The sequence below is a fragment of the Hoplias malabaricus genome, chromosome 11 (genome assembly GCF_029633855.1).
Source record: "Hoplias malabaricus isolate fHopMal1 chromosome 11, fHopMal1.hap1, whole genome shotgun sequence".
NCBI lineage: Eukaryota > Metazoa > Chordata > Actinopteri > Characiformes > Erythrinidae > Hoplias > Hoplias malabaricus.
In genome coordinates this window covers 36,574,072-36,589,160 of record NC_089810.1, presented here as the reverse complement: position 1 = coordinate 36,589,160, position 15,089 = coordinate 36,574,072, and the positions used below count along the sequence as shown (strand labels likewise).

General features: G+C 39.9%; 1 protein-coding gene across 1 annotated transcript; it reads left to right on the top strand.

The window, feature by feature from the left end:
* Positions 1 to 216: 216 nt before the first annotated feature.
* On the top strand, positions 217 to 9,682 carry slitrk3a (SLIT and NTRK-like family, member 3a). The gene is made up of 3 exons (XM_066684937.1): positions 217 to 322; positions 1,160 to 1,819; positions 4,353 to 9,682. Exon 3 carries the CDS (start codon positions 4,403 to 4,405, stop codon positions 7,004 to 7,006), a length of 2,604 nt encoding a protein of 867 aa, XP_066541034.1. The 5' UTR covers positions 217 to 322; positions 1,160 to 1,819; positions 4,353 to 4,402; the 3' UTR covers positions 7,007 to 9,682.
* Positions 9,683 to 15,089: the final 5,407 nt, after the last annotated feature.

Genomic DNA, 15,089 nt, shown 5'->3' with positions numbered 1-15,089 from the left:
ACACACTCTATCAGATTACGGATAGAGAGAGAGAGTGAGAGAGAGAGTGAGAGAGAGAGAGAGAGAGAGAGAGAGAGAGAGAGTAAGAAGAGAAAAGAGGAGAGGACGTTACATTCCCATCACGTCTTCATCTCCCCTCGTTTGCCTCGGTCTTATCGGGAAGGAGAGAGAGAGAGAGAGAGAGAGAGAGAGAGAGAGAGAGAGAGAGAGAGAGAGAGAATAAGCACACGGAGAAGACGGAGGACAGATCAACAATCTTTAAGCTCTCCCTTCACGGGCTTCTCTCTCTTTCGGATGCTACCAAACTGCTTTAAAAAACGAGGTGAGGTTTGTTTGTGTGTTTTTATTATCTTTTTTTATCTTTCATCCTTTTATCCCAAGCTCCTTGCTGAAGACCTTCTGGCCGCTGTGTGAGGCTCGGAGCTTTTCAGAGTCAAACCCAGAGCAAGAAACTCTAGGGTGTTCTATTTATTTATTTATTTATTTATTTATTTATTTATTTATTTATTTATTTATTTGATTTAATATTTGTTTAGTTCCCGTTTCCTCGCCTCTCAGCCCAGAGTGTGTGTGATGCATCAGCGGCGAGGAAGGAGATGTACGGACTGATTTGTGCTTGCTGGACATAATTAACGGATTGCGCGCTCGTGCACGCGCGCTTTTTTCGGATACAGTTTTGTGGGGGTTCTATTTTGTTTTGATTTATTTTTTTATGTTTTTATTCTTTCTTGGTTTGTTTCGGGGCAGCGACAGCCTGTGTGTGTGTGTGTGTGTGTGTGTGTGTGTGTGTGTGTGTGTGTGAGAGAGACTCTGTTTCATTGCAGTGAGAGAGAGGGACAGTGTGTGTGTGTGTGTGTGTGTGTGTGTGTGTGTGTGTGTTCGCTTCCCCCCTCTTTTGCAGAGAGACAGTCCGCGGTTTTTCTTTTTTTTTTTCGTTGCGGTGAAAATTCCCTTAATTTTCCTCATTCCGATTCGTTTCCATGGAGCGCGAGATTGCGCTCGCGCCTTTGACTGTGTTAGCTGCATATATATGTGACTATGTTGCTATGCGTAAATGATTACTATTTATTTCATCGCAGTCTCTCTCTCTCTCTCTCTCTCTCTCTCTCTCTCTCTCTCTCTCTCTCTCTCTCTCTCCCCATCTTTTCTCTCATTGCAGTGCACGCGCCCTCGTCCCTTCAAGCGCGCGCTAGAGATGGAAAGTTGGAGCCCATTAAAGCCGAGTAGGTAACCTGCTGCTGCCTGGGAATATACGCAACACATTCTCGGGGCTGAGTCGCTGTTGCGCGCACCCGAGCTCTCTCTCATTCACATACACATACACACACGGCGCGCGCGCGCGCAAACACGAGAGACCCGGAGGCTGCCGATCATCCGAGACTTCTTCCTCTTGTTTTTTTTTTTTTTTTTTTCTTCCCCCACCGTTTCTCGGCCCCTCGCTCCTGCTGCTGCACGCACGGATGGATGCTGACGGATTGTCTCGCGCCAAACGGATTCTCTTCTCCTCTTCGAGAACCCGCTCGAGCCGAGGGTTTTGGGAGCGTGACTCTCTCGCGCTCGCTGGGTATCTGCTCGCGCTTTGGGAGAAGAACACCGTGATCTGATTGGCGTTCCGTTGTGGTTGTTTTTTTCTTCTTTTTTTTTTTTTGTGGTCATTTTTGTTGACCCTAATTTTTGGGCGGATTTTTTTTTGGTTCTCTTGTTTGTTTGTGTTTTGGGAAAAATGCGTCGCTTGGTAAACAACAAACAGAAGAAGGAAGCCACTGGCTTTTTTCACCTTTTCCCCTTTTCTCCGAAATGGAATGCTCTTCTTCCTGTGGTAAGACTCAGAGAGAAACACACTATTAATAACAACATTAAAACCAAACACTGCCCTCTGTCCCGGGCTGAGAGAGAGAGAGAGAGAGAGAGAGAGAGAGAGAGAGAGAGAGAGAGAGAGAGAGAGAGAGAGAGAGAGGATACGAAAGCCTTCAGAATAAAATGCAGAGAGAGGGAGGGGAGAGATGCAGATGGAGAAAGAGATGCTGCAGATTGATGTAAGGAGAGACAGAGAAGAAATGGAGGAAAAGATAGGACGAGATGTCCCAGAGGGGCTTGAAACCTTTACAATAGAAGAGAGAGTGGTGAAAATAGGACATGATTTATCAGAAACTTTAAACAGAATAGAATAACAGGAGAGAGAGAGAGAGAGAGAGAGAGAGAGAGAGAGAGCTGTCATATGTGAGTGTCTTATAGCTATATGTACAGAGATAAATCAAAGGAGAGAGAGAGAGAGAGAGAGAGAGAGAGAGAGAGAGAGAGAGAGAGAGAGAGACATCAAGAAAGAGAGAAGGTACAAGATACATCATAGACATCAGAGGCATGATGTGATGCTTAAGCGTGTGAAGAAGTGATTGTGCTGGAAAACTGCAACGTCACTGACATGTCTAATAATTCAGGTGACACACACACATACATATATATACACACACACACACACACCGTCCTGTCCCCATCCACCCACCAGTGTTCACCTTCATTCCTTCATCAGAACACTCAGTGCTCCACTCATGCCTTCAGTGCATTCAACATCTATTATTCATTTTTTTTTTGTCATTTTTTTGGGTGTGATTTCTATTTGAACACTAATGAAGATATTTAACAGGACTTAAAGTGAAGCTATGGGGATTTCATTCAACTGTCATTTCCCCATGACATCTGTTGTGAAAACACAGGATTCAAAAATGCCTGTTGCCAGTGTCACTGTTAATATGTCGGTGAAGTGACCAATAGAAATTTCCAAAATGTTTTGAAACATATCTTGTTCCATTGATTCTGAGATTAAAAGACTGTCTTTGCCGTCTGCTTTAGAGCTACTACATATGAGGCTTTATTAATACAACAATGGTATCCAGAGCAACTTGCTTTCCATTAAATATGATGTTAAGAGCTGGCTTTTACCCTGATGAGAAATATAAGTGCTGTATGATTAGTAGTAAATTTTGTTAGAGAGATGAAAATGTCTTTACAAATGTATGGGTTATATATATATATATATATATATGCTACTGTCTTTTTTAAAGTCATATGGATTCAATATATTGGCTCTAAATGTTAAATATTGTGTTGACTGATACATATTTGCGAGGCTGACCGATGTTACATGCTAAATACGTAACTTTTCTTGTAAGCTAGGCGTGTGTTATTTTAGCTTCGACATTCCTAGACAGCTTAGAAACCTGGTGCATTTAAACTGATGTTTGTACATATTGTTCATGTATAAACACCCAGAAAACCCAGATATATTAGGTCCAACCTAGATTACATATAGGTCTAAAGTCACTGACCAAACTAACCATCATAACTTTTCAAAAGAGAAATTCTTTTGCATGTCACCCTTCTGTGATTTATTGGGAGTTCTAAATTAAAGGCAGTGGTTATATATTTTTTCTCCAAAACTGTGGGAAGAGTTCGGGAAATCCTTCTAGAATCTGAATGGAAATTAATGGAACCATATGTCATTTTAATCACTTCTGAATCATTTTTATTAGTTCATTCATCATTAAATATTAACACATTGAAAATGCTAGAGGTTGCTTTTAAATCACGTTAATCAAGGATTGAAGCTCTGATAGTGTGGATCTATAACTGTGGCGATTCAAAGAGTCATTCGTATCCATAGAGGGTTCATTACATGGTTAAATTCTTCGCTGTGATGGAATTCCTCAAGTACCAGGGTCTTCAACCAACCTTTTAAAAAGTATTTCCATCTGTTCTACTATTCTGAAAAACAAGGACACTTTTATTGTAATATTTTTTTTTGTTGCTTAGAGTGAAACCCAGTGTAAAAGTCCAGTGTTGTTTCCATGACTACCAACGTTAGTCCTCTTAGCTCTGTTTAAATTAACGATGGAAATGACATACATTTTGTACAATGTTTGCTTAGGAGAAAGCTCTCGCTACCACCTCACCAGCTGGATGTAAAGCTCTGAAAACATTTCCATGAGCAACAGACCGAGAACAGTGTATACCCTTTGCTCTGAATATCTCTCTCACACAGCTGTAACACTGGGGAGTCTAAGATACTTTCTAGATTTACAAAATGTATGAATAATTTACAAAAAGGGAAAAGTCCCCACACAACCAAAGCGAGCTAAATGTAAAAATCCATGAGTATCTTAATACATTCTCTTAGCTCTAAATCTGAGTTTCTTTCCTCTTGATCACATTTTTATTCATGATGGTTATTTTTCGCTGTGACAATACAGTGCTAAAGAGAATGGACATTTTAGTGTTTAGAAAACTGCACACTTAAGAGTCTGTTAAGACTGTAAAAAATGAAAACCCTTGCTCTTTCCTTCTCTCTCTCTCAGTGCTGTGACGTGGCTGTTGGCCGTACCTCCACCAGGTTCTCGGCGGCAGCATGCTGTGGGTAACCCTGCTGAGCTCGATCGCTTTAGGATGCACCACGCCGATCCCTCTCCTGGATGAGTCGGAGGAAGTGGATGAGCCGTGCTTCGACCCCTGCAGTTGTGAGGTCAAGGAGGGGGTCTTCCACGTCCACTGCGACAGCAAGGGCTTCACCAACGTCAGCCAGATCTCTCAGACCTGGACTAGACCTTTCAAGCTCAACCTGCAGAGGAACGCTATGCGGAGGCTGTATTTCAACAGCTTCCTGCATCTCAACAATGCCGTGTCTCTAAACCTTGGAAACAATGCATTGCAGGACATCCACGCAGGTGCTTTCAATGGCCTTGCCATTTTAAAAAAGCTCTTCCTGCATGAGAACAAGCTGGAGGTGTTCAGGAATGACACGTTCCTGGGCCTGGAGAGCCTTGAGTATCTGCAGGCGGATTACAATGTCATCAAGAGGATAGAAAGTGGGGCTTTCCGCAATTTGCACAAGCTCCGAGTGCTTATCCTCAATGACAATTTGATACCTGTTCTGCCCAGCTCACTTTTCAGGTCTGTGTCGCTAACGCACCTTGACTTGCGAGGCAACCGCTTAAAGAACCTGCCTTATCAAGGAACTCTGGAGTATGTGGGCCGTGCCCTCATGGAGATCCAGCTGGAAGAGAACCCATGGAACTGTGCTTGTGAAATTGTGCAGCTCAAATCGTGGCTGGAGCGAATACCGTACGCTGCGCTTGTAGGTGACGTGGCTTGCGAGCATCCATTTCACTTGCATGGCAAGGACTTGCGTGAGATCACAAGACGAGAGCTGTGCCCCACGCTTTCTGAGGCTGAGATTGAGGCCAAATATGGCGTGCCAAGATTGCAGTTGGTTGGGGAGAGAGCATGGCCCACCAAACCCTCGTCCATGCTTTCGTCCTTCCACAACACAGCATCCTCAGTGGAATACAGGGAGAGGCATCCAAAGCCTACAAAACGTCCAAGACCCACAAAAACTCCACCCACAGCACGAAGCATCTATCCAGGTCCCAATCAGCCACCTGTGCCCGGTTATCAGACTCGGCCCCCTATCCCAATAATTTGCCCCGCAGGGTGCACATGCAACTTGCACATCAGTGACCTGGGATTGACAGTGAACTGCAAAGAGAAAGCTTTCCACAACATTTCGGAGCTTTTGCCCCGCCCACTCAATGCCAAGAAGCTCTATCTGAGTGGGAACCTCATCCAGAAGATCTATAGGTCAGACTTTTGGAACTTCTCAAGCCTGGATTTGCTCCATCTGGGAAACAACCGGATATCGTATGTCCAGGAGAGTGCATTTATCAACTTGCCCAACTTGAAGAGCCTGTATTTGAATGGGAACGACATTGAGCGTCTGACCCCTGGAATGTTCCGTGGTCTTCACGCTCTGAGCTACCTTTACCTGGAGTACAACGTAATCCGGGAGCTGGAGCCGGCAGCTTTCAGTCTGATGCCAAATCTGCAGTTGGTCTTCCTGAATGACAACCTGCTGCGTGCCCTTCCCGCGGATGCTTTTGCTGGAACGTCTCTGGCCAGGCTGAACCTGCGCAACAACTACTTCCTTCACCTGCCTGTGGAGGGTGTGCTGGAGCATCTGCGAGCTGTGGTGCAGGTGGACCTGCAGCAGAATCCATGGGACTGCACTTGTGCAATTGTGCCACTCAAACGGTGGGTGGAGAAGCTGAGCTCTGTCATTGTGGTTGGTGAAGTCATCTGCAGGACTCCTGAGAGTCATACTGGAAAGGATCTTCGCAGTTTGGAGGCGGAGGTTATATGTCCAGAGTTGAAATATGCTGCTCCAAGCTCCCCGGCTCTCGATGTTACTTCCCAAAGCACATCAGGATCAGGCCACGCTTCTCCATCATCTGCAGGATCTGCGGTCCCACTCTCTGTCTTGATCCTGAGTTTGCTGGTTCTGTTTATTTGTGCTGTTTTTGCAGCGGCTGGCCTCTTCGCATTCGTCCTGAGAAGACGGAGGAATAAAGATGTGCCTTTCAGAAAGAGGCAGGAGGTGGATCTGACTGGGATTCAGATGCAATTTGAGGAACGGGCTACAGCGGCTACGCCTGAGAAACCTCCAGGCCATGTTTATGACTACATCCCTCATCCTGTGGCACACATGTGCAACAACCCCATCTACAAACCCAGAGAGGGGGAAATGGAGGCAGAACAAAAGGAGAATGGAGGCACCAGTTACCGGACGCTGCTGGAAAAGGAGCAGGAGTGGACAGCAGCTGTTTCCACATCGCAGCTGAACACCATAGTCACAGTGGACCGATCACGGCTTCACGAGAATGGCCTGTTGTGCCCCAGTGCCATCGACAGCCAGCAGAGATCTCCACAAGCAGTGGGATTCGTTGACTGTCTTTACAGCACGGCACCAAGACTCAAGCACGTACACATGGCGCACGCACACCCGCCGGGCGTTCAGTACCCGGATGTGCAGCAGGACGCCCGGTTAAAAGAGACACTGCTTTTTGCTGGGGGCAAAGGATTTCCAGAACAATCCCAAAGTGAATACCTCGAGTTAAGGGCCAAACTCCAAACCAAGCCGGATTACCTCGAAGTCTTGGAGAAATCGTACAGGTTTTAATTAATAAAGGAAAATTACAATAAAAGCTCATTTTAGCGCCCCCTACCTATCACTACTACCACCAACAACACCACCACCACCACCACCACAAAAAAGTATCGAAAAACAGCATGACAAGTTAATCTCTATATAAATATATATATCACAAAAATGTGTTTCCCCCAAGTGGCTTTGGAGGAAAGGCCATACTCAGATATATCCAATGAAGTGCCTTTTGATTTTTATTTTATTTTTTTGTTTTGAGTTTGTTCTTTTTTTCCCTTTCTTTCTCAGAGTAGCCAGCAATGTTATCAACCCCTTATTTTTATACAGAACAGATTTGTTTGTGGCTGCTGGAGCCAATGGGAGAAGCATCACTCACACACAAACACACACCAACACACAAAACCATTTAGACTAAGCCTTGATGGCAGCTTGTCTCTCACGGTTTATAGACTATTGCAGTTTGCCGCATGCATTCAACTGCAAAACAGGTGTGTGAGGTTATTGCTGAAAAGAAGAGTTCAAAAAATATTATTAATTCACTTTCAATAGAGATACTGCAACGCATTACTGTTCAGTGGTCTATTTATTTTATATATTATTATTATTACAATTATAAAAGGACTCCCGAGGTCCCCTCTGTCTTTCTCTCTCAAGGACACACCCAAGGATTTGTGAATACAAAAAAAAAAAAAGAAAAAAAGAAAAAAAAAAAGACACTCGAGATTTTATGGAGTTCGACGCACTTTCTTAAAACAAAATGCTTCTGGATATTATTATCACTAACGGCTTTGTAGGAAGCACTTTTAATGTTTTCTCTCTCACAAAGATTTGAAAAGGATAAAAAAAAATAAATGTGCATATATTTATTCTGTAATTTCAGTGACAGATTTAATTGTAAAGGTAATGTTAAATCTATGTATAGTGATTATGCGTCTGGTATAGCCTTCATAATAAAAAGGAGAAAAAATGACCAAAAAAATATCTTAAATCGAATAAAAGGGTACCAATGAAAAGCTTATTTTTTTGTGGGGAATACAGTCGATGTAGTGCTTTGGCCCTGGACTTTTGTTTGTTATGTTAACGTTTTTGTTTTTAACTCTTTAAGGCAAATTAGTAAAAGGTCTATGAACCTGCCGAGGTCCAACAAACCTCCCACTGCTGCTATGAAAATCAGAAAAGAGGACCAAGACGGTGCTGGTCTAACATCAACACATTTGCCTTTATCCCAGTTTCAGTGAAACAGAGCCTGGAGGTTTGCTGTGTGGAAAAGATACAAGATACATCCTCCCACTTGGTGAAACTGAGATTTATTGATCCGCCCCCCTCCCCCCCACCCCGCCACCCTCATTTGACGTCAGCAGTCACTCCCGACATTGTCCACAAGAGGGAGACAGTGCTACCCCATTGTTTCCCTGCAGGAGTCGACCAAAAATAGAAGGGTAATCATTGGAAAGAAAAGAGGCTTAATGCTTTAAGGAGAAATAACTTATTTTCCTGTTTTATCACTTTCCTCTCTCTTTTGTTAACTCTATTATTTTCTGATGAAAACAAAAAAATCATGCACTTTCTGAATCCACTAAATTGTCCAATAAATGACTAACGTACGAGGGTCTAAACAATTCACTGGAGGGATTTATCTTGAGGAAATTCTATTTCATTTATCCTAGGTCTGCTTTCCCTTTCAGAGCTGTGTTCTAGTGAACATCTCATTGTTGTTATTGGTGTTTTGTAACACAAGATAAAAGCATAGTTGAATAAAGACCAGCATTTCACAAAGCAGAGCTAACTTTTAACTACAAGTCAGCTAAAAGAGAATAAAAAACAAAAACAAAAGTTGAATTCTCTTAAAATGTTACATTGACGGTTAATGAATGCACTTAATGAATAAAAGTAAATCACAAGTGACTGCAGTGTATTTTACGGGACAATATTCACAGTGAGTGGACTGGGAAAGAACAGACAAGGGGAGATGGGATAACGTGTTAGCCTGTTGCTAGCTGAACAGTTTAGCATGTACAGACTATGCCATACACCATTTCTTTGGGGAAATAAGAGAGAGTTTACATGGATTTAGTAAAACAGTGCCACCAGTGGATGGGAGCTTGCTTGGTAAATGTAAAAACAGCTAAGAATGAATCATATTGTATAAAAATACCAAATAACAGAGCTTGTCATTTTAGCAGTATATGCACTCATTTTTGGAGATCTGGCACTGTATCACTATTTAAATGATCGGTCATTGGGCTTATCTGTCTAACTGAAAAATCCTGCTTTGTGAAATATCCCCTTGGTCAGATTTTTTTTATTTTTTTTATTTTTTTTCCTTACTTAGACAGAAAAAAAGGCCAGTTTTCAGACAAATAATGAATATTACTAATATTATATCAACATCTGCTCCGGTAGATAATATATATTATTTCAATTTCATATATTATTATTATTTTATATTAAATTGCATAGAAATGTCACATGGCGACGCAGTTGGGGCATGTGGTCACTTTTAAAACCTGCAGGTAAAGAGTCACTGAAGCACCTTGTGTTTTTCCTGGTGATCAAACAGTTTTTCATGGTTGCTAAACAAATGTAACTTCTATGTTTGAAATCAGAACTCTCCTTTTGTTTTTTGTTTTTTGTTTTTTTATTATTTATTTATTTCTGCCAGTGGTTTAATAAATTACATTTGTATCCATGGCCGATTTGGAATTTATTTAGATTAATTCTGTTAAAATGTGTTCCGTCTGACCAGACAAAACAACTGCATTATTTAATGTTGTTTACTGCACATATACAGTCCATTTGGCACTGCATTGCTCACCACCAAACAAAGGAGACTTCATGGATGTGTTAAAACCTTTAACTGAGTGTGTTTAAATGTTTTAATGACACTTTACGATCACTCAAGTATAGCATCTCTTTCGTAATAAAATGTTTTCTTTGGTATAATTCCAACTTGAAATCATTGGGTCGAATTGAGTTGGGTGTTTTCATTTGGCCAAAGAACATGCTGAATAGGTTATTTGTGTTTGATTATACACATGAACTCCATTAATGACCATAAACCACCCAAAAAAAAAGGACTGTTAATTTTAAAATATATTTAAAAATATTTATTTATACAATTGACTATGTTTATATGTTTAAATACAGTACAAATACTTTTTTACTTTCACTCGCACATACAGTTGTTGTTGGAAGAACATCAGCTCCTTTTACATGATTCCAGCTTCAGAGGAAAAATTCATTTGTCTGCGATTTTTCTTTTGTGTCTTATCGTTTATTACAGAACAATATAATAAAAGAATGATATCTCACCACACCAAAGAAAGAGTTATATATATATAGTGGTGTGTGTGGGCCAAATTAGCAAATTGGCTTTATTGGAAGAGGTTACCATGGTTTTTGTCCATCACTGATAATGTGTGTTTGTACACATCGTCTAATCTAACATTTGTTCTGAAATGAAGGGCAGAAATACTGCATTACTGATATGACGGCAGCAAATAGTGCATTACTGAGGTCAGGTACTGATGTTGGATGATTAGTTCTGGATCAAAATTGCCACTCCTACTCAAACCAAAAAATATTACATGGAGCTCCATCACTCCAGAGGACACAACTGCACTGCTCCACAACCCCACGCTAGGGTTTTATACCCCCTCTAATCTACTCTAGACAGTGGACATGGTGACATTTGTCCCATTCCATTGATCAGCACTTTCCTTTGTAGATTACACTGAATATCTTTGTCCAAAGTAGGTTCATGTAAAAATAGTTTAATTCACTCATAATTGGTGTCCACCAATTTATTTTTCTTCCTGCTTCATTTGAGCTTGACTTTTGAGCTCAAAGTTGAAATTTGAGATTTTCTTCTCTGTGAAACGAGGACGCTCAAAAATACACCACTGTTAATGTTATGACCTTGAAAAACTGGTGATTTTTTTTTAAACTTTTTATAAAACTTTTATTTCTCACGTGTGAACTCCCACACACATGTTCCAACACAGTCTGCTCTAGCCCATCACCTCCTGGAGTAAAAAAAAGAGAGAAAGAATCTATACAAAAGCCTGGAGAGAATATTCTCAACGTTTCTCAGAAGAGCGTGGTCTTCAGAACCCAGAGCCATCTGAGCAAGGCTGTGAGCTGTTTGAAGATATAAAGAGATACATGTAAAATTGTGTAGCGTGTGTTTGTTATCTTTCATATTCATGTAAATTTGAATTAGAAACTGTTATGCTATTTTTTTAAATGATTAAATTAACCAATGTAATGAATGCTGATACTTATTTTGTGGGGTTTAAATGGAAAAACACCTCAGATTTGCAGTCACACTTGCCATTAATAAAAGTGTATTCAAAACATATTTAAGAGAAAATTATATATTCAAGCAGCACTTTTACTGTTAAATTAACACTGAGAGTGTGTATTAGAGTGTCACATTTTAAAACTCACAGTGTTAATTTAATACTAATAATGCTGATTTAACGCTGGTGAGTTTGCTGTGTGTGGGGATATCTATGGATGTACTTTGGGATAAATCTCAGCATTTTTCATTGCTGATTGTTTTGTTCTACAGCCCCAAGCATGAAACTAACTATCTGCCTTAAATTGATAATAACGCACACACACACACACGTTTGAGACCAAATAATATCCCAAAACAACGTCTCAGGGATCAGGAAATGGATTATATAATAACGTCTATAGTCTTTGGATGTGTGGTCCCCATCACTCCCTTTCTGTGAAATGTGGAATTCCCCTTTAACATTGGAGTATATATCAGTAGAGTAAAACAAATAGAACTAATTAATGTGCATGCATACATTCTGGTGTATATTCCAATGGATATATATCTGTCAGAGTGCGGGCACTTAAGGGGTTTTTAACAGGGTAAAACTGCCATGTCTGGTGTTACTGCTGATATACTGTTGCTGTATAATGTTATGTGTGTTGCTCTTTTCATTTTTCTTTCCTCTGGAGGTTGATCTTGGCTGGTATTCCATGTATTTGGCCAATCATGAGTTGGCTGGACGTTGTGTAATCTATACTTGGCTAAAACGTCTGATTTGTGGTTTTGGATAATTTATGTATTTATTTATTTTTGGTTTATTTCTTACGTCAGTGGAGATTCTGTTACAAACTGACACCATCATTTACACCATCACACACTCTTCTGTAGGCGGAGGTTTAGTTGCTGTAGTTGCTGGAGTGTGTGTGTGTTTTCTGTGTTCCATGAGGGAGAATTGTATTTTCTATATATCTGTATTATCTATTTATATATTTTCTGCTGTTTGTATGGCGCTATCCTTCTGTATAGAAGCTCAGTATTATCAAACTCCCTCTCCCTCCCTCTCTCTCTCACTCACACACTCACACACACACTCCTAATCCCTCCTACTTCTTTGACAGAAAGTGTTTGTTCTCCGGTTTCTCAAAGGCCTTAATTAGGCAAGAAGTGATTAAAAAAGCATGTGGTGGAGGAAAAAACGAGAGTGAGCCGGGTGGAGAGAAAAAGAGCAGGAAGGACTGGTAGTTTTGCAGTGTCAGCATTCATGCACTGACTCTCTCTCTCTCTCTCTCTGTGTCCTTAAAAATAACGATGCTACAAAGGTTTCTTTGAGCAACGCCATTGAAGAACCACTTTTGGTTCCAAAAAGGATAATTTTAAACCTTTTAAAGGTTTAAAAATCCATCACTTGATCTTAAAGTTCTTTACCCAATTGGTTCTTTATGGAATCTCTCAAATAACATTTTGTAACACCTTTATTGTTAAGAGTGTAACTCTACATCATAGGAATGGTTTTAGCTTGTGCATTTCATGGTTTGGTGACAACAACATGACTCTGATGTAGGTCCAACTTGGCAAAATACATTTCAGAGGAGAAACAATGGAAATAATGGACTTGCATAAACAATGGCAACATCAAATAAAATGACTAACAAAACAAAAGAATTGACAAAAAATACCTTTCAACCAAATAAGAAGTTAACAACATTTTATAGACTCTCCCCATAACACGGTGTTTCCAGTTTGTTGTAGTAAATAAATATTAACTAGGTTTAAAGACCAAATCTTTACCAATATGCCAGTGAATTTGATTATACAATAATAATAATAATAATAATAATAAATACTGAATGTGTGAATATGTCACCCTGTGAAGGATTGGCGCTCACTCCAGAGTGTGTCCCTGCCTTGTGACTGGTGATTCCGGGTAGGCTCCGGACCCACTGCCACTCTGAAGTGAATAGGCGGTTACAGATAATGAATGAATGGATAATAAATACTTTGAATCAGTGTAACAATGCACAATCACACATTCTGTATGTACACTCATTGTTTCTTAGTTTCTCATTGTGTTCTGTGGGATTTTAAACAGCGCTCATCAAAGCTTGTCCAAGCTAGCAACAGTGGCTTTGGAAGGACATATTTGTAGGCAGGGCCTGGATAGGTCAGTGTTTTTGTATGGCATAAAAAAATGTGCTAAATTGTATTAAAATGGTAATAACCAAAATGGGTGTCGGTAAATGTGGCAATTCAACACATTATTGCTGAGAGATTTAAGTGTGCGGGGACCTGGTTCATGATTATAACCTGGTTACGGCCTGATGGTTATTGTTCTTGCATATTATTGTTCTTCTTTGCTTCTTCAGCCAAAACGTTGTAATATTGTTAACTGACTGAATTACAGCAAATCATTTGTTTATTGTTAGTATATGTTTTTGTAATTAAGTAGTTATAGTTAGAATTTTAACTATACAATAAAAAACACTCACAATAAAAATACTAATTTAGATGTGTTATGACATTTGGTTTGTTGCCACTGTAATAGTATAAAAGTGATTTTTCCTCCATTCAATTTTTAGGTTAAGACTTGTTATTAAACCTCACTGGCTTATTTGGCCAACCACGAAATGTCTAGTGATATAAATTAAATCAACTATGATTTGATTTAAAACGACTTGAAAGAATTGTGGTTACATTTAAATGTGTTATTTTACATTTTTTCACATACTATTTGTTTATTTAGGCTACATATCTATATGTATGATATATAGAACTTGTCAACTTAGTCAGACGTGTTCGTCATGTAACGTGAAATGTGTTGGCAACCCTCACTGCCACAATGTATATGTTGAACATTTTTTAATTCAAACAAATCTAATATTTAGCTAGAATTTATTGCATTTAGGAATCATTATTCTAGAGTTCCTCTGTTATCAATGTTTACAGATGTAAGATATTTTTGTATATTGTACATTTGTAAACCTCATGAGTCAGCCTCAGAAATAGTCTATTTCTATTGTATTTTTAGTTGCAAGCCAACATTAAATTTGAAATTAAACTTGATTCAAATGTGGTATATTTTCAAATTAATTATTGGAGGTTTGACTTGTTGTTTAAGGTTATTCTTCTGCATTTTATATTGGCTTTGCTTTATCTAACTGTGGCTGAGAATTTCATAATTTCAGGTTGAATCTGTTGTCACACTTATGAATGCCATGTTTTGTGTTGACAGTGTAATGCTGTAAATGGGGGTCAACTGTAGAGAATGTTTCCTCATTGAAAGCTTTTAGATTCTGTCAGTGGGACACCGGAGCTGGACACATTTGAGCGTGAATGATGTTCTAATGGTTTTGTTTGACATTTAGCCTGACTGATGGTCACAAATCAAATGTGTTGAGAGATTATTACGCACAGCTCTAAAGCCCCATCATTCTGCTGTAATGAAGACTGTTTGGTAAAAAGCTGATTACTGCAATAAGCTTTTTTTTCTGGAGTTGGACACTGATGTGCGTCACAAAGTGTGTCATAAATCGTGCGGCAAGTGTTTGCTGGTGCTGGTGTGTGTGGAGGAGTGTGTGAAGTGATGGGCGGAAGAGTCAAGTCTGGCTTTAACTGAATCATTACAGAACATTCCTGAATACTGAATTATTTACTTTTATTTATATATATTTTTCTTATATTACGCTGTCTTTTGAAGGTTTGAGGACATTTTGCCTTCTACTGAAATGGACCAAGATTGAAAAAAGACCACTTCCGTCATATTTTCATTCTGTATTCAGTGGCATGCCCATGCATGGGATTCCAGGTCTGATT